The sequence below is a fragment of the Oncorhynchus mykiss genome, chromosome 30 (genome assembly GCF_013265735.2).
Source record: "Oncorhynchus mykiss isolate Arlee chromosome 30, USDA_OmykA_1.1, whole genome shotgun sequence".
NCBI lineage: Eukaryota > Metazoa > Chordata > Actinopteri > Salmoniformes > Salmonidae > Oncorhynchus > Oncorhynchus mykiss.
In genome coordinates this window covers 16228656-16246717 of record NC_050570.1, presented here as the reverse complement: position 1 = coordinate 16246717, position 18062 = coordinate 16228656, and the positions used below count along the sequence as shown (strand labels likewise).

General features: G+C 41.7%; 1 protein-coding gene and 2 non-coding genes across 4 annotated transcripts in view; 2 read left to right on the top strand and 1 right to left on the bottom strand.

Moving 5' to 3' along the window:
* Positions 1-14816, top strand: part of LOC110521417 (DNA-directed RNA polymerase, mitochondrial) — a 37460-nt gene extending 22644 nt beyond the window's left edge. Inside the window, exons 11-22 of one of the 2 annotated variants that reach the window (XR_002473136.2) lie at positions 70-192; positions 735-857; positions 1874-2053; positions 3456-3542; positions 4725-4838; positions 6390-6442; positions 7171-7256; positions 8581-8679; positions 8964-9036; positions 10231-10322; positions 13060-13133; positions 14303-14816. Coding sequence is in view for 1 of the 2 variants with exons in the window: in XM_021598949.2 (XP_021454624.2) it covers positions 70-192; positions 735-857; positions 1874-2053; positions 3456-3542; positions 4725-4838; positions 6390-6442; positions 8581-8679; positions 8964-9036; positions 10231-10322; positions 13060-13133; positions 14303-14352 (1068 nt within the window). In the remaining variant the exon portion in view is untranslated. The remainder of the gene's footprint in view (positions 1-69; positions 193-734; positions 858-1873; positions 2054-3455; positions 3543-4724; positions 4839-6389; positions 6443-7170; positions 7257-8580; positions 8680-8963; positions 9037-10230; positions 10323-13059; positions 13134-14302) is intronic. The other variant, XM_021598949.2, reaches the window with a different exon arrangement.
* On the top strand, positions 4057-4129 carry trnat-ugu. The gene has a single exon. It is a non-coding gene; the product is annotated as a tRNA-Thr (tRNA).
* On the bottom strand, positions 11482-11534 carry LOC118945900. The gene has a single exon (XR_005041055.1). It is a non-coding gene; the product is annotated as a U7 small nuclear RNA (small nuclear RNA).
* Positions 14817-18062: the final 3246 nt, after the last annotated feature.

The following is an 18062-nucleotide window of genomic DNA, read 5'->3' as shown; positions in this document are numbered from 1 at the left end:
CTAACCATTTATCTGTGGTACCTGATACTGTATTGTCTGTCTGTGGTTGTGTGTGCATTTCCACGGCAGGGTAAGAAGTGGTGGCAGAATGCAGATGAACCCTGGCAAGCCTTGGCCTGCTGTATGGAGATAGCCAACGCTGTCAGATCACCTGACCCCACACACTTCATCTCCCACTTTCCTGTGCATCAGGTAATGACACTGACCTCTAACCCCCGCCCCTTGACCGTCCATTTAGATCGGAAAGGATTAGATAGGTATATGCAATACGGTCATAGCTCCATATTACCCTCTGAAATAATAGGTGTAAGTTTTGCTATATTGCATACTCCTAGGGTCTAGGGGTCCATTTTGTTTAGTTCCCCTCAAGAGGTTGTACATTGGAGAACCTTTAAACACGCGGTGTCTCACTTACACGCTATACTGTTATTTTATAGGCCTCATGAAAAGTTAACAAGGCAACAGCTCCCCTGACACCATTTTGGGGAAATGGTTGTTATGTCAGTTGACTTTGTGCTCAGTCACTGCCCTGTCTGATCCATCCTAAACGGTGTGTTCAGACATCAGTTAACCTCTCTGTTGGTTGGGCTCTAGCTATGTAGAGTTGAGCAGCTCATTGACCTCATCTGTCTGTGCTTCTTCAGGACTCATCTATGACCTCGATTTAAGCTTTTATTTGCAACCCCAATAAGTGTCTTATATTTCTCTCTTCACTCCCTCCTTCCTCCCCTCAGGATGGTTCGTGTAATGGTCTCCAGCACTACGCAGCCCTGGGTCGGGATGTGATCGGTGCCACCTCTGTGAACCTAATTCCCTGTGAGGTGCCCCAGGATGTCTACAGCGGGGTGGCACAGCAGGTCAGTCAGCCTGGGCGCCAGTGGGCAGTGGCTGGGTGATTGTATTGCCCTGCCCCTTCCACCTATAATGTAGAATTAACACACAAGGTCGAAACAGTTGCTGAAATCCGTAGTTTATCAATTAATACATAATGTTGTACTTGAAGAGTGTCTCATTATCGAGCTTGCTCATTTATTTATCTGGGTGGTTGGATACCTAGGGAACAACGGTGTACTTTTTCCTTTGCACTGAGCACAGTCTACAATAACCGCACCTGCTCTCCTCAGACTAGTCAGAGCAGGCTTTACTTTACCTCTCACCCCAGGCCTCCCTGAGCCCCAGTCACTGCAGCGCAGAAGGCACATCCCAAGGATTTTGCGCTGACCAAGCTACATATTTTAGATGGTAGATCATTTGATTTAAGCACCGGTGAGAGCGGAGAACGTTTATGCTGTGATTAAAAAAAAGCCCAAAACATGAAGTCGCATTTAGCTGGAGCGTAGTACACTGATGAGTTCTCAATGAGCTGGGCTGCTTTCAGAATGCTGCTGTGGCAGCGCTTCCTGCTCCCTTCTCCTACCTCCATTGTCCAGCCACCCCCGAGGAGCGCTTATTAGAAAGCAGCTGATGAAATCAGCTCCGCTCTGAGTCTTGGAGGACAAACACCTCCAGTACATACAGGTCACCAATCATCAAGGCAACAATGTTTACAGGAAGGATACACCTGGTGTGTCTTTAAGGTGATTGCAGTTCATTGATTTAGACTGTTCACTTGTAGAACTACTACAGCAGGTTCTGTACAGGCTATACAGCAAACTGCTGCTAAAGCCACTGGCCTGTTGAGTCAGATGTGTGATAACTGTCATTCACTGGCAGTCTAAATCAATGTACTGTCTGCAGCACAATGTGGTTCTCTTATGCTCCCATGTTATACTATGGGACTGTCAGAGTTAATGTATGATACTTTTGAGTCCGTGCGTTTCCCTTTGGACAAGATGACAGTCAGACTGTGTTTGGTGCTCTGTGTGTTTTATAGGTGGAGGAGTTCCGTGCGCGGGACTCAGAGAAGGGTCTGAAGATCGCCCAGGTGCTGGAGGGCTTCATCAGCAGGAAGGTGGTGAAGCAGACGGTGATGACGGTGGTGTACGGGGTGACGCGCTACGGAGGACGCCTCCAGATAGAGAAGAGGCTCAAGGAGGTAGATGACTTCCCCAAGGTACGGCCTACCATTCATCTATGTAATTGTTGGTTTTTGATGTCACTCGCTGTGGCCTTTCTGGATGAATAGTATCACATAATCATCTCCTATAACATACGACTGTGTTACGAGAAATGTGCCATACTGACGGCTGTGAGACGTCTTAAACTGTATCTGTCTATATTAGCCATTGATTTTATTATTCTTTAGATACTTCACATGCACACAGACCTATTATAATTCGGTAGTAACCTAATCTGATTTCATCTTGTGTGTTTCCCATCTAACAGCCAGGGAAATTGTCTCATTAGTTGAACAGGGAATCTGGGAACAATGTAGCGGGAAATTTTTATTACTGTGAAAACCGCCTTATCCCATTGAAATGCAGTTGTTTGGCCGCCATATTGGAAATGGCCTAGGAACAGTGGGTTAACTGCCTTGTTCAGGGGCAGAACGACAGATTTTTACCTTGTCAGCTCAGGAATTCATTCTTGCAACCTTTCGGTTACTAGTCCAACGCTCTAACCACTAGGCCACCTGCCACCCCAATGCGACGTTCACAAAGCACTGTAATGTGACGTTCATACTTCTGATATCCATTTAGTTGAGCGCATCAATATCATCATGAATTTATACCTTTTCTTTTCAGTCGAATTTTACACCAAAATCGTTGATACCTATAAAAATGGTGATTGTCATAATCTACTGCAGCCATGCTCAATAGGCGGACCGCAGGCTGGATCCAGACCCAGAATGGGGTCAATGCGATTCGGGATTCGACTCGCGATATCATATGAACACACATGTAAAATTGCAGGCAATATGTAACTTTTTGAGGGACAACCAGTTCTTAACTGACGTACCTAGTTAAATAAATAAAATAAATACATTCTCATTGAATGCCAGTCTAAGAAGCGACAGATCTGTTCTATGAAGCTATTTCTATGCTTCCTATTAAGTTTCATTTTTGAGTCTTTTACTTTCAGTTTTGTACACCATCGTCAAACAGCTAAAAATACAATATTTTGGGATATGTAAAATATATTTCACAGCGGTTTAGATGGTACAATGATTCTCTACACTATACTTAAGCAAACTATTAGAATTGTAGCAACCATGAAATTGCGAAGCGATTTCTGCATAGTGCATCTATAAAACTGCAAATGTTTTCTCTTTGCCAACAAGAGGGGTGTGAACAGTTCGGGTTTGCGAGGTAGAGGTTTGTTACAATGCAACCCCCCCTATTCAAATCAACCCAGGAATTATTTTATGGAACAGCACATAATTTACCTTGTGGAGTTCCTCTGGATTCTGTGCTTGGTCTTTTACTCATGTTGATTATGTGCCTATAAATAAATATACATGTGTTGGATTTGGATATATGCATTGTCCTGCCATTGAGATTGTGTTGTGATTGCAGGAGTACGTATGGGACGCCTCTCACTATCTGGTCCAACAGGTGTTCAGCAGTCTGAAGGAGATGTTCACCGGCACCAGAGAGATCCAGGTACCCTGCGTTGACACACATTACTAATATATCCATCCACCTGCAGCATATACCAGCTCCACAGTTGACGCAGCACTTATTATTAACGACTATAGTTTGCTTTACTATTAGCACAGTAGCCGTGCTCGTTCATCATATGCATGGGCTCATGCATTAAAACCATTCGAGAAAGAATGATCAGGGTAGCTTTACGGTGAGGGCACACAGCCCCAGCTCAAATGAAATATTCCCCCTTCATCTTGCTCCAGCTCCTGGTTCGTCTCTAAATTGGTCAGGTCCTGCTGGGTCTACACAGCAGTCTCAAGAAGAGCGCAGCGGTGGCTAGTTACAGTACATGATCAATCCCTCTCTCTTCCCCTCCTCCCTGTACCTGGCTGGGAGTTCCTGGAAGAAGGAGGGGGAGAGGAGAGGTAGGATGATTAGGGGAAAGAGGGCCAGAAAGCAGGGGAAAGAGGGCGAGAAAGCAGGCAGACAGTCTGATTAATGGGCCAGCTTTGGGCCTGCCTGCTAGCTGGGTCGTGTGGCTCAGTTGGTAGAGCATGGCACTTGTAATGCCAGGGTTGTGGATTCGATTGCCATGGGGACCAGTATAGAAATGTACACACTCACTACTTTAAGTCTCTCTGGATAAGAGCGTCTGATAAATTACTTAAAATGTGAAATGTAAATATTAGTCTCCTACACTGAGGCTGTGGATGAGGACTTCTAGAACCCTAATGCTCTCTCTTGAATGGAAGTGATATATGTCAGACTCAGCAACAGCCAGGCCAGCACTGTTGCTCTGTTATATCTATGCTAGTGTTATATTGTCTGCAAGCAACAACGTTCCACCTGTTTCTTTGAAAACTCTCCATTTGTTTGCACGGATAGATATAATCACGAAAGAAACTGCATCTAAATTTAAACTGATTATACTTCCAAGCTGCTGAGTGAATGTAATGTGTCTTTATTCTCACATTTTCCTCAATTTCACAAACATCTTCATTTGAGCACAAATGTACTCACCAGTGAACAGTGGGTGATGGAAGTGAATTGAATTGCTTAGTTCTGTGTATCTACAGTATCTGGCAGCAGAGGAGTAGAATGCTGTGACCTGTGAGTGGTATTTTCAAGTGTCCTACTTTCACTCAGTAGCTACCTCTCCTTCCATTGGCTGACCCTTGGCGGTGCCCTCTGTTTCAGGACTGGCTGACGGAGAGCGCCAGGCTCATCGCTAAATCGGGCAACACAGTGGAGTGGGTGACGCCCCTGGGCCTGCCCATCATTCAACCCTACCACCGGACCAGGACGCAGATGGTAAGACTAAATGTCGCTTACTCTAGATGTTGCTTAGTTAGAGCTCAGAGAAGCATGAAAGTAACTCTCCAGTGTTTCCAAATATCTATGAAATATAACCTAAATTTAATGACAATATTAAAAAATATATATATTTAAGTATGTTCTAAAGCAGCTTTTCTGTGTTGGAATGGTGTGGGCGTACTCCAACAACAGCATGGTATGGGCGTATACTGGTCATAAAAAATATTCATGCGAGTAGGCCGCTGATTGGCCAGCTCATCCTCCTTGAGGAAATAGTAAAGCATTTTTGAAACAGTCTGTTTTAAATACAAGTTTGAGGTGGTTTTTTTTTTTAAGTGTTTTTTTTGTTTTCTCCAATATATGCTTTGACCACATACGAGTATAGGATGAGACAACAACATTATTTGGCTATGAGTTAACAGAACATTAACTTTCAAAAGTCTTTCACTGAACAGTTGAACGTCTTACACCCAAGCAGCGAGCCTTCCTTTTTTGTCCCGCTACACTTGTCCACAGTAAAGTTACCCTGTACCGCTGCGCTGTTATACGAGCGCGTACATGTCAAACGTAGTCCTTTTCAAAGGGAAATATGAGAATATGTATACAATATATGCTCTATAGCTTAATCAATCTGGCTGTGGTCACCATTAATGCCAGTCACATGTCCACTGGAGAGATCATGAAAATAACAAGCAAACTTAGGTCCCTTTTCCCCCCTAATTGACCCACCTGGCAGACAGCTTATTATTTGGCTATTAGTGTGTCTTTAACTGGTAGAGGGGCCTGAAAGCAGTAACCAATTACAGGGCTCTCTTCACCTCATTTGACTTCTGCTGACCTCTGCTGACAGACAGGGGGAGGAAACCTCTGAAAGCTCCATCTCTCAAGTTATCCTCAGCACTTCAGGTCTCAGCTGTGTCCTGGCCTGTCTCTGTCCCGGCTCAGTGCACTGCCACCTTGAGCAGGGCACCTCTACTGCTCTGTGTGTGTGCAGGTGTGAGTGTGTTTCTGTATAAGCACTTTGTGACATCTGCTGATGTAAAAATGGCTTTAGAAATTTATTTGAAAGTGATGGGCTCTATTTTTCACCTCAGCCTGGTCAAATGCCTCTCTTCTGTGACAGCGCCTACAGTTGCTAGCGGTGTGTTTCTGCTCTGTCAATAGATGTTTTTGAGATATTGAGCACTAGTTAGAATCACTCCTAGGGAACAAACTCTTTGTTAACATGTCTTAGTAGGCTTGTATTTAGCATGCTAGCTCAAGTCAGGTTTTTACCAGTAATGAATGTCCTATTGTCATGTCTGTTACCTCTGAGCACTTGTAGGTCAATCAGAGGCATTCAATAAAAATGGACTCCACATTAATTTGATCTTCCATCAATTTGTTAGAAATAAGGACTGACATAGGTGGTGGAAAGTCTACCCTGTTTGTGGACAGAATGTCTCATCCTAATCCAGTGTCCCCTCCACAATTTCATTGAGTGAAATGACATCATCAAACCTACTTGACTCACTCATGTCCTCCCTTTTCCCCTCATGTCTGCTGCAGCTGAAGGGTACCATCCAGGACCTAAGTCTCCAGATCACCCATGACTCTAAACAGTAAGTTCTTCTCCATCCCACTGTTTTCCACCAGCTGCCTTATCTGCTTGGTCTGTTTCACAAGCGTTCCCGGAAATCTCACAATGTTGCACCTCTGGGTTTAGAAACTCTGTGGCATGATGCTCCTTCATCGTCTCTGTGAGTGAATTTCTGGGTTCTACAGTGGGACCTTTTTACTCATGTGCCTAAAAATAGATGTGTGCGAACTGAAAAAGTAGCGTGAGCACATGTACGAGTTGTGATACAGCATATAGCAAAAAAACATCCTGCCGTAGCTATTTTCGAACTATTTCTGCTGTATTGTTTTATAGCTGGTAGCTAATCACACACAAAATCACATAAATAAGAATGATTTCTTATTTCTAAGGAAAGAACTACGTAGAGTCCCATATATCCCACATCGAACTAGTAACTGAAAGGTTGCAAGTTCGAATCCCCGAGCTGACAAGGTACAAATCTGTCGTTCTGCCCCTGAACAGGCAGTTAACCCACTGTTCCTAGGCCGTCATTGAAAATAAGAATTTGTTCTTAACTGACTTGCCTAATTAAATAAAGGTCAAATTAAAAAATAATCGCACAGCAACAGTGCCTGGGTCACTGAGTGAAACACTGGAAGATACATTTTTAGAAGCGCACAGGAATAGAAGTTGATATAATTTACACTAAAGTCTACTAAAGTGTGAATTTATACTTGTGTTTCTTGGCTATTTACATCATTTGTTCTCTAGGTTGTTCAATGTTAGTTTGAGCTTGCTCAACTGCTACAAGCAAAGATGGACCTCTCAGACAGACATGCGAATCCCACGTTACCAAGGTAAAGGCCCGCCCCTTAAAGGGGAGATGAAGGTGACTCAAATGTACTTTCGTTGTACTCCTAAATGTGGTCCTTGTTAAAAATGTCAGCGTAGAGCCTTGAATTTGCACATCCCATGTCATGTAGCCTAAGCGTTAACGATGAGTCAAAATCCACTTAGCCTTACTATTTTTTTCTGGGATATTCATTGATTTTCTTTCGCATTACATATAGCAGCTCCCTTTCGAGCGTTAACCTGTTTAATAGTTTTATTCATATCTGCCACAGAAAGCGAGATCACACAGTGATCCGGAACAACAGGGGCTTTTTATTTTTCACCTTTATTTAACTAGGCAAGTCAGTTAAGAACAAATTCTTATTTTCAATGATGGCCTAGGAACAGTGGGTTAACTGCCTATTCAGGGACAGAACGAAAGATTTGTACCTTGTCAGCGCGGGGATTTAAACTTGCAACCTTTCGGTTACTAGTCCAACACTCTAACCACTAGGCTACCCTGCCGCTTTCATGCAAGACTCAGTGTTATTTTCTTCGACACGAGTATAAAAGGCATTTAGCTCGTTTGGGAGTTCTGCGTCACTGTGCATTTCACGGCTGGGTTTCCCTTTGTAATCCGTTATCGTCTGCAAGTGTCGGAGCCGGTGTAATAGGATTCCACCTCGTTGGATGTCGTAGCTGGCTTTCTGGTATGTGTCTGTGTCCCGTTCCTTATAAGCGGCCCGTGACTGATGTGGTAACCTCCTCAATGGACATTTACATTTCTGCAGACTTTCAGTTGGAAGACAGTAGCCAAAACATCTGCAAAGACGGCAATATGTTTTCCTTTCTCGCCAACACCCAATTAGCTGTGGGCTTACACAGGACATGAAAAGGAAGTGGAAGTATAGAGTGCAGTTGTGTTGGCGAGCTGCCTTTATCAGTTGAACATCTGATTTTGTTTTCTTTGTTATTAATTCATACTGACCTACCTGTGCACTGATCCATGGACTATGACACTGGCTTTTCAGGTGCTTGCGTCATCAGGGACTTAATTATTTATTTTTACATTTTTAATTTTACCTTTATTTAACTAGGCAAGTCAGTTAAGAACAAATTCTTATTTAGTGGATGAAGTTAGGAGGGAAGGCATTCTTCTGTTTCAAATCTCAGTATGTCTCACGGGCTGTGTAACCTCATATTACGGTGTCCAGTTTCCACCACGATTTCCTTCCACGGCGTCTAGCCCTATGTTTCATGTTTGTGTGTGGGTGCACGAGAGAGACCCACTGTATGTGTGTGACTGTGCGCTTTCTCTGTGAACAACTGTTTTTTGTTTATTGTCCACAGGAAGCCAGACACAGTGAAACAGAAGAATGCCTTCCCTCCTAACTTCATCCACTCTCTGGACTCCACACACATGATGCTGACTGCTCTCTACTGCTACAGGTACACTAAGTACTGACCTCTGACCCCCACCACACAGGACGGACCTCTGATCACATTCCCTACCACACTCTACCACCATTCAGCTGATGCACTGTCTGCTCTCAAGACCCATCTGAATAACAATTTCTGTTTGATCCCATAAACTGTTTTCATAGTATGTCACGTTGATTCAAATCTCAGTATGTCTCACAGGCTGTGTAACCTCATATTACAGTTTCCACCACGATTTCCTTCCACGGCGTCTAGCCCTATCTCTCATGTTTCTACTCTGTGTGCTCCTCTAGCGCCGGCCTGACGTTCGTCTCCGTCCACGACTGCTTCTGGACCCACGCCCTTACAGTCGACACGATGAACAAGGTACTTTAGTGCAGTACAATTCTCACCTTCATTACTGTAACTTTTACGGTCTTAGCACACAGCTCCCCTGTATCCTACCTTTTTATAGGCCTTCCCTGATGTCAATGACTTTATACCACTGTCTGCCTGGCCCTTAATACATGCCGTTACAGCTGTTGGCAGGCGGTGCCATATGTCCCGGTGTTGCGTCCTGTCCTTTACGGAGTGTATATATGGCTGTTTCCCTGCCCCTCAGGACATCGAGGTGTCAACAAGTCTAAATGGTTTCCACTAGATAACACAGCTACAAAATGTACTATATCGTCAAAAAAATCTGAAATCAAAGAGTTTATTTAAGCTTAGGGTTAGGCATAAGGTTAGCAATGTGGTTAAGGTTAGGTCTAAAATCAGATTTTAACAAAAATTGTATGAATAGGCAGGGTGTATGACTTTGTGGTTGTGTTAACTAGTGATGACCAGACTATTGAGATGCTCCTGTTCTATAAAGATCCAAACTATCCGAATTACCATAATGGCATTTCTGTATGAATTATGTGAAGAGAAGAGCTTCCAACTGTTATTTCTTCATCCAATCTCCTGTGATTAGTATTGAAGAGGTTATTTCATAGTATTGTTTCTTGTCATGTTTAAATCTCAAAGTGCTCTTCCCTAATTTCATAGCCAATTGAACAAAAAGCAAGGGGAAGCGCTCAAAATAACTAGGTCAGCACCTCAACATATGACATGGGATTTTATTACCCCTTTAAGATGCACTCCAGAATCTGAAACAACAAAAGTTGTCACGAATTGGATTCGTAACATATCATATGAATTGAAGACAACAACAAAAAAAGGAAGAAATTCAGGACGTAACATATCACGCTAAATGGATGACGTACTGTAGTACACAATTTGATAACGTAGTACACACAAAACGGGGCCCACTTTTGGCTCATGACCACCACTTTCGGAACTACTGTCTGAAATATTACAAAAGTTTGAGTGCATCTTTAGGTCATTCTTCAGGAATGCATTAAATTGGTCCTGACCTGACAGCAGTAATGATTGGCACCAATCACTCTAGCTTGTCTTCTATCCCCTCCCTCCTTTTCCACCTCTGCTTCTCTCCCCCTGTCAGTGTTGAATAGAGCGGTTGGTTGAGTGTTGGGAGTATAGTAGAGTAGCTGAGCATGTTGTGCTCTCTTGGGTTGCCAGGTTTGCCGGGAGCAGTTTGTGGCACTGCACAGCCAGCCCATCCTTCAAGAGCTGTCCAACTTCCTACTGCAGAAATACTGCTCTGGGCTATCGTAAGTTTCTACAACACACACACAAACTGGACCACTGGCCCACCTCACTGGCAGAGCAGTTTGGTTTAATTTACACATAATTATTATGAAGATAAAAACCAGACAGGAAAAAGTTGTTGTTTTTTTAAACACATTTTATATAAATAAACATCACACTATTTTATCTCAGAATGTATGTCACTGTGCATATTTACTGAATACGTTGCTCACCAAAAAGTACATACAATGGCACCGCCAATCCCACTGCCTCAGCCATGTATGCATAAAACAGCGTTTCCCAAACTAAGAAGTCACGTCGTCTGATTTTAAAATAGGGTTGTGAGAGAAACTTATATATAAATATTTTATATATATTATATATATATATATATATATATATATATATATATATATATATATATATATATATATATATATATATATATATATATATATATATATATATATATATATATATATATATATATATATATATATTTAAAATCAAGCTTGGTTCTTAGAACCGGGGTTACGTCAGTAACCTACGGTAGCAGTTAAATCTGTTTGTAATGAACACAGCGGTTTCTTCCTTCAAATGTGCCCACATAAAAAAAATACGAAATAGAGCAGCCTTCGTAAAGTGTGGGTCGCGACGTGTCAGAGTAAATGTATAATTCTTTAGTTAATTACTGGAATTGATTTGGCCAAGTGCATCTGTGCTTGAGAATGGTTGCTTGTCAAGGGCCATGAATTCCATTATCTTGACATTAATGGATTTCACCTTTTGAGCTGTCTCGCTGAATTTTTCTTACTCTTTCGAATGACTGCTCGACTTGTATTTGTTTAGTTGTTGGAAGTGTGCCCTTTGTATTTTTCTTCTCTTGTTCTGTGTAGCGCTGTATTTTTTACGTTATATAAGTATGCACGTCAGCTTTGACATCGGTTTTGCACATCAGCGTTAAACTAGACATCGTTGGCATTTTTAGCTAATATCGTCTGATTCTGATATGTTTACCTATTTATTTATTTATTTTATCGTGCATCGCTATTATATACTGTAGTAATGAATGTAGTGGTGTTGCTGATCGTAGTATACTGTAGTATTTAGTGTAATATTTTTGCGGACATTACTGTAGTATTTACTATAGTGTTTTTGTTTTATTATCTTTGACATAGAAGTGGAGGCTTTCTGGTTCAGGAAACCTACTGGAGAAATACTAAAAGAGCACATTTTCCATAACCTGTAGGTAGGTAGGACTGGGGTCTAAACAGAGTTTTCTACAACCTGTAGGGAACACTGTACATGTACAGTATATGGTCTATACTTGACATGTAGGTTTTGACTTATGGGTGGCAAAAATTGGGATATCGGGAGTGGAATGGGCAGGGTATATGCACATTTAAACACTGTAGTATTTACTATAGTTAAACAAGTGTGTTTTTGCGGACATTACTGTAGTATTTACTACATTTGTTTTTCTGGTAATATTGTAGTATTTACTAGTATTCTACTACAAAATTATATAGTAAGTGCTACACATGCTCGAGGGATTCTACAGTGCTTAGTATTTTATAATATGCTACAAAATACTATAGTAAGCACTTAACAATCAAGGGATACTACAGTGTATGGTATTGGACAGTATACTTCAGTTAACTACAGAATTCTATACTATACTTCATGTCGGTGGCACTATCCTTTGAACACTTTAATAAGCTACAAAAAATGATGACCCCATAATAAGACTCTCAAGCACTTATGTGTTTTCTGTTTCCCTCTACAATGCCCACAAGCCAGAGTGGACTAGACCAGACACTAAATCCGACTGGGGGGGGAAAAGAACAATCACTGTATGTCCTTTTCTACACAGAAGACCATACAAAATGATTAACCTCCCAATTCCTTTGTTGCATTTGTCACTTCAAACCATACTTCCTTCAGATGGAAATACTGTCAAAAGTAATGTCAGACTGATTTGTAATAGATTGTAATAACTCCAATTTAAAAAAAAGCAAACATTGACCGTTGATATCTTTTATTACTTTGATCACTTTTTTTACATGGTGGGGTCGCAACATTTTTTTTGTCAAACGACAAAACGAGTGTGGTAACCCCTGGCATAAACGGTAAAAACAGACATGTACAGTAACTATGGTAGATAAATGGTTCTAAAACACGTGGAGTTTCCTGCTGCGATCAGTTTCTCTCTCTCTGCTTGTACTTTTTAAGCCTGGAGTTGCCATAGCTGGACTTTAATGGTAAAGCATACACACACACATCCTTAAAGTAGTAGTTTGAGCACTGTAGAAACTAAACTTACTAAACATTAGATGGGCTTTTAACTATGCCATCAAATACAGAAATGGCTTTAAAAGTGCACCGATTCCCAGACTATACCTTTTAAAAGTGACTGTTTAGAAGCTTGACAGACCACTAGTGGTTACAGTAAAAATATTTTTTACGGTTAGGTTGCTTGTAAAAAGTTGTTTTTACAGTAATCACTTGGTGTTTGGTTAAGTGTACATAGTATCCACACTGCTCCTTCGGTGGGGTAATTGGGCATCCAGGCCAGCCCCTCATCATAGCCCCTAGGAGGAGAGGCTAGATGAGAAAGGCAGGAGCTTAAAGAGATGAGCCTGAGGAGACTGCACAACTGCCCTGCTCTCTTCAATAATAGGGACTCCTGATCAACCACTCACCACAACAACAACAACAACAACTTAATAAGCACTTAATCTGTCATCCTTTCTCCTCCAGGAGCGAGGTCAAAAACACTAAGTTTTTGGAGTACCGGAGGATGCTGCTACTACTGGCCAAAGTGCCTCAAACAGGTCAGTGTTTCTCTCTTTGTCTGCACCCTACAGGACCTGTGTATTCTGTTCATCAGATCCATGGGATAATCCCCACAGCACAGGGGTTGATTGATGAAAGTGTCAGCACCACGCCCGTCTGCCCATCATCAGCTTTTGTGGTTGTTTAACCTCTGTCCATCTGAGGCTGGTTGGTACCAGCAGCTCCACCCGCAATGCAAAGTCTCCTTACACGACTCAGGCAGGTCTAGTGGTGTCTGAACCACACGGAGGCAATCACTACGGTAACCTCTGGCTGTCTCCTCTAACAGAATACAGTGGAGTACTAGCTGAATACTAGCTAGATGTTGTTATACAACAGCGGTACTCATGTACTATTTGAGAAGGTCTGGTCACGCAAAGGTCCGGATGGATATAGTCATTTATCGGCGTAGTAACAAAGCCCCACCTCACAACCCATGCGACCCCAAACTGTTCACACCCCTCTTGTTGGCGGAGAGGCCTTTTTTTTGTAAATATACATACCAGTCAAAAGTTTGGACACATCTACTCATTCAAGGCTTTTTCTTTATTTTTACTATTTTCTACATTGTAGAATAATATTGAAGACATCAAAACTATGAAATAACACGTATGGAATCATGAAGCAACCAATTTTTTTTTAAACAAATCAAATCAAAAAGCAGCCATCAAGTGCTCAGCATATGTGGGAACTCCTTCAAAACTGTTGGTCAAAGCATTCCAGCTGTCACCAAGGCAAAGGGTGGCTACTTTGAAGAATCTCAAATATAAAATATATTTTTTGCTTACTACATGATTCCCTATGTGTTATTTAATAATTTTGACTGCTTCCCTATTCTTCTACAATGTAAAAAATAAAGAAAAACCCTGGAATGAGCAGATGTCCAAACGTTTGACTGGAACTGTATTTATTATTATTTGTCACTTTGGGGTATTGTGTGTAGACTGGTGAGGGGTCTGAATACTTTTCGAATTCACTGTATATAATGGTAGTGAGAACATTGACTCCTATACAGTGTCCTATAGAAGTCAACAGCCATATGTCAGCGAAACTCAGAATTGGACCACTATTTGACCGATCAAAACGTAGACAATCATTACCCATTAATGTATCCTCCACTACGTCCTACCCCTTTTCCCTGACGTGAGGTTGTGTTCTTGTCTCCCAGGCGACTTTGATCTCCAGCAGGTGAAGGAATCCACTTACTTCTTCAGCTAAGAGGAACAGACTGACAATCAGAGCAACAGGATGCAAAAGCCAATGGATGAGATGAGTAGGATTGACAGACTGTGAGGCTGAACACTGAGAGGGCTTTGTGGGGACTGGGAGGGCTTGTCTCCCTCAGGCATCAGATGATTGATCCACTGCCCGATGGGTGAAGCCAAGGCTTTCTGCAACAGCTCCATCACACGTAATGACCCACCCAGACAGACCGCCATAGACCAGTGTGGGAGGAGAGGCCTCCTCTGTAGAGGAGACAAGGAAATGAGAGCAGCTTCCCCACTCTGGACTAGAGAGGATCTCAACAGTGCTCATTTAGGCTTTGACATTTCCCCTTTTACTGTTGTGTGTGAGAGAATGAATGATATCCCTTGTCTGAAAACGTGAACGTTGTTATACGTGTGTGTTCCGGCGACTGTCCTCCCATAACGAACACCTTCACTATAAAGAGACTTCTAAGAGTTTGAGTGACCAGTGTGTTTCCTCCCTATCTCTCTCCACAGTGTTCTGATCTGCCCGTTCCCTCCCTCCCTCTAACACCTGGCTGATTAAGCACATGATACTGCCTCTCATTGATTGAGGCACCCAGGAAGAGATGCCCGCTCTGACATTTAGAGCCACACCTCATTTACCTCGCAAGTTTCCACTGGAGACAGTTACTCTCACTCACATTGAGAGGGAAGAAAAATAGTCATAATGGGTGGGTGGATGGATGGAAAGGTAGCTGTGAGGGAGGACGTCATGAATTGTCCTTACAAAAAATGACCGTTTTCAAACAATATCTGCAGTTGTCATCTGGGGGGGAGAAATGGTTCACTTCTGAGAGGTATTTTTTTGTCAGTGAGCATTTCTCCTTTGCCAAAATAATCCATCCACTTGACAGGTGTGGCATATCAAGAAGCTGATTTAACAGCATGATCATTACACAGGTGCACTTTGTGCGTGGTACAATAAAAGGCCACTCTAAAATGTGCAGTTTTTTCACACAACACAATGGCGCTGATGTCTCAAGTTTTGAGGGAGCATGCAATTGACATACTGACTGCAGGAATGTCCACCAGAGCGGTTGCCAGATAATTGAATGTTAATTTCTCCAACGTCGTTTTAGAAAATTTGTCAGCACGTCCAACCAGCCCAGACCACATGTTTCCACGGCAGCCCAGGACCTCCACATCCGGCTTCTTCATGTAGCCTGGCGAAAGTAAACAGCACAGGACACAAACTAATTTGGGGTTTATTCTGTCGAAGCTTAAATAGGATCATGTAGAAGGGAAATCTCCACAAGATGAAGTCACCAAGTAAAGTTCAGTTTAAATTACAACCAAGTGAAATAAATCTGTTTTAATAAAGTGCATAAAACGAGTACAGTAAGTACCAAGTGAAATGCCTAGTGGCTCTGCTTTCTATAGAAAAACAAAATACAGAGACCACAATGTTCAGTTAGAATGGACTTTCTAACATTTCAAATATCTGGGTACAATATGTCCTTATTTATTTGTCATAAAAAGATATGAATACTTACAAACACACTGTCCACATGATACCTTAACCCCATATGAAACAATAGCTCCTCATTTCACCCTTACTGCACTGGGGGAAATGTCATATCAACAGAGGTTACAATACAAAAATTAAACACAATACAACACCCTGAAGCTTTACATGAAATAGAATGTCATTCTGATAATTACTCACGCTTCAAATAATCTTAGAGTTTGCCAAAAGGCACCTAAAGACTCAGACCATGAGAAACAAGATTCTCTGTTCTGATGAAACCAAGATTGAACTCTTTGGCCTAAATGCCAAGCATCACGTCTGAAGGAAACCTTGCACCAACCCTACGGTGAAGCATTATGGTTACAACATCATGCTGTGGGGATGTTTTTCAGCGACAGGGAATGGGAGACTAGTCAGTATCGAGGGAAAGATGAACGGAGCAAAGTACAGAGACATCCTTGATGAAAACCTGCTCTAGAGAGTTCAGGACCTCAAGACTGGAGCAAAGGTTCCCCTTCCAACAGGACAACGACCCTAAGCTCATTTCTGGCTCCCAGGTGTCTTTTATACAGACAACGAGAGGGGAGGGGTCAAATACTTATTTCCCTCACTAAAATGCAGATCAATTTATAACATTTTTGACATGCGTTTTTCTGGATTTTTTTGTTGTTATTCTGTCTCTCACTGTTCAAATAAACCTACCATTACAATTATAGACTGAACATTTCTTTGTCAGTGGGAAAACTTACAAAATCAGCAGGGGGATCAAATATATATTTTTTAATGTTCATAGATATGCAGAAGGAAAAAAATAACTGTTTTTGCTTTGTTGTTATGGTGTATTGTGTGTAGATTGATGAGGAAAGTGTTTTTTAATCAATATTAGATTAAGGCTGTAATAAGGCAAAATGTGGAAAAAAATCAAGGAGTCTGAATACTTTCCGAATACACTGTATTACTGAATCTCATCTGGGCCAAGGCACAGGAATTGTAATTACTTAGTATTGCCCACAAGTCATCATTTCCTAAAGTGCCATCAGGAAAATAAAGTCAAAGAAACGTGGCCATGCAGCCAAGAATGAAAGGCAATTCAAATTCATGACAGTGACAGGGCGAACTCGTTCTCTGGGACTCTCCTAATAGACAGATGTAGGATGCATAGCCTAACATGCTCTTAGGAGCTCAACCACTCACCATTATCATACTGTACCAACGAGCAATACCAATATCAGAGCCTACAGCAGTCAATCTTTTTCATTTGTCCACTGTTGATACTGTCCCAAAAATGTTTTGGGATGCATTTTGCATCATCATAATGATGTGGTCAGTGACACTTTGCTTCTTGAAAGTCCAATATCTTGAAAACTTGACTGCTGACATGTAAAACATTTTTAGGACTGCATCAACAGTGGACTAGTAATACAAAATAAAATGTTTTTGATTGGATTTCCCCTTTAAGCAGTGAGAGTCAGTGTTGGTTGCTACCTCAGGGTATTTGTATCTGAATTAAAACTAGCTGGGGGAAATGGCTATATTTTCTGTCCCCAGAGCATTTTTCAGCTCCTCTGGGCTATAATACTGTACAAGCCTCATAGTGACAGTTATCCTTGAATGTCACATGTCACTTCCAATAACATACTTGTTGTCATTATACGATCTTCATTTGTCCTGTGCAGGAGCTATGACAGTTTTACTTGTCTAGAAAGTATGTATTTGAATAATTGGGATAAGACCTATGATTTCAAGCATGAAGCATTCCCAGTCTGGCAAGATCCAAAATGGTGAGAGATCACATCAATAGAGACAATCGTTATTTGGGGCGGCAGGTAGCCAGCCTAGTGGTTAGAGCGTTGGGCCAGTAACAGGTTGCTGGATCGAATCCCCGAGCTGACAAGGTGAAAATCTGTCATTCTGCCCCTGAACAAGGCACTTAACCTACTGTTCCCCGGTATGTGTCATTGTAAATAAGAATTTGTTCTTATCTGACTTGCCTAGTTAAATAAAGGGTAAATAAAAAATCAAAGATACTATTGTTAAGATACTTAATATAATTAGGCTTGTTACCTACATGCTTCAGGTTTGCAATACAGCTCAACGGTAAGTACAAATCCTGCTTTTGGAATGGATATTATTTTGATGTCTTTTTCTTGGTGCCATCTAGTGAGCATGGTTGGGAATTACAGAGATTTTATCAATATATTAGTAGCAGT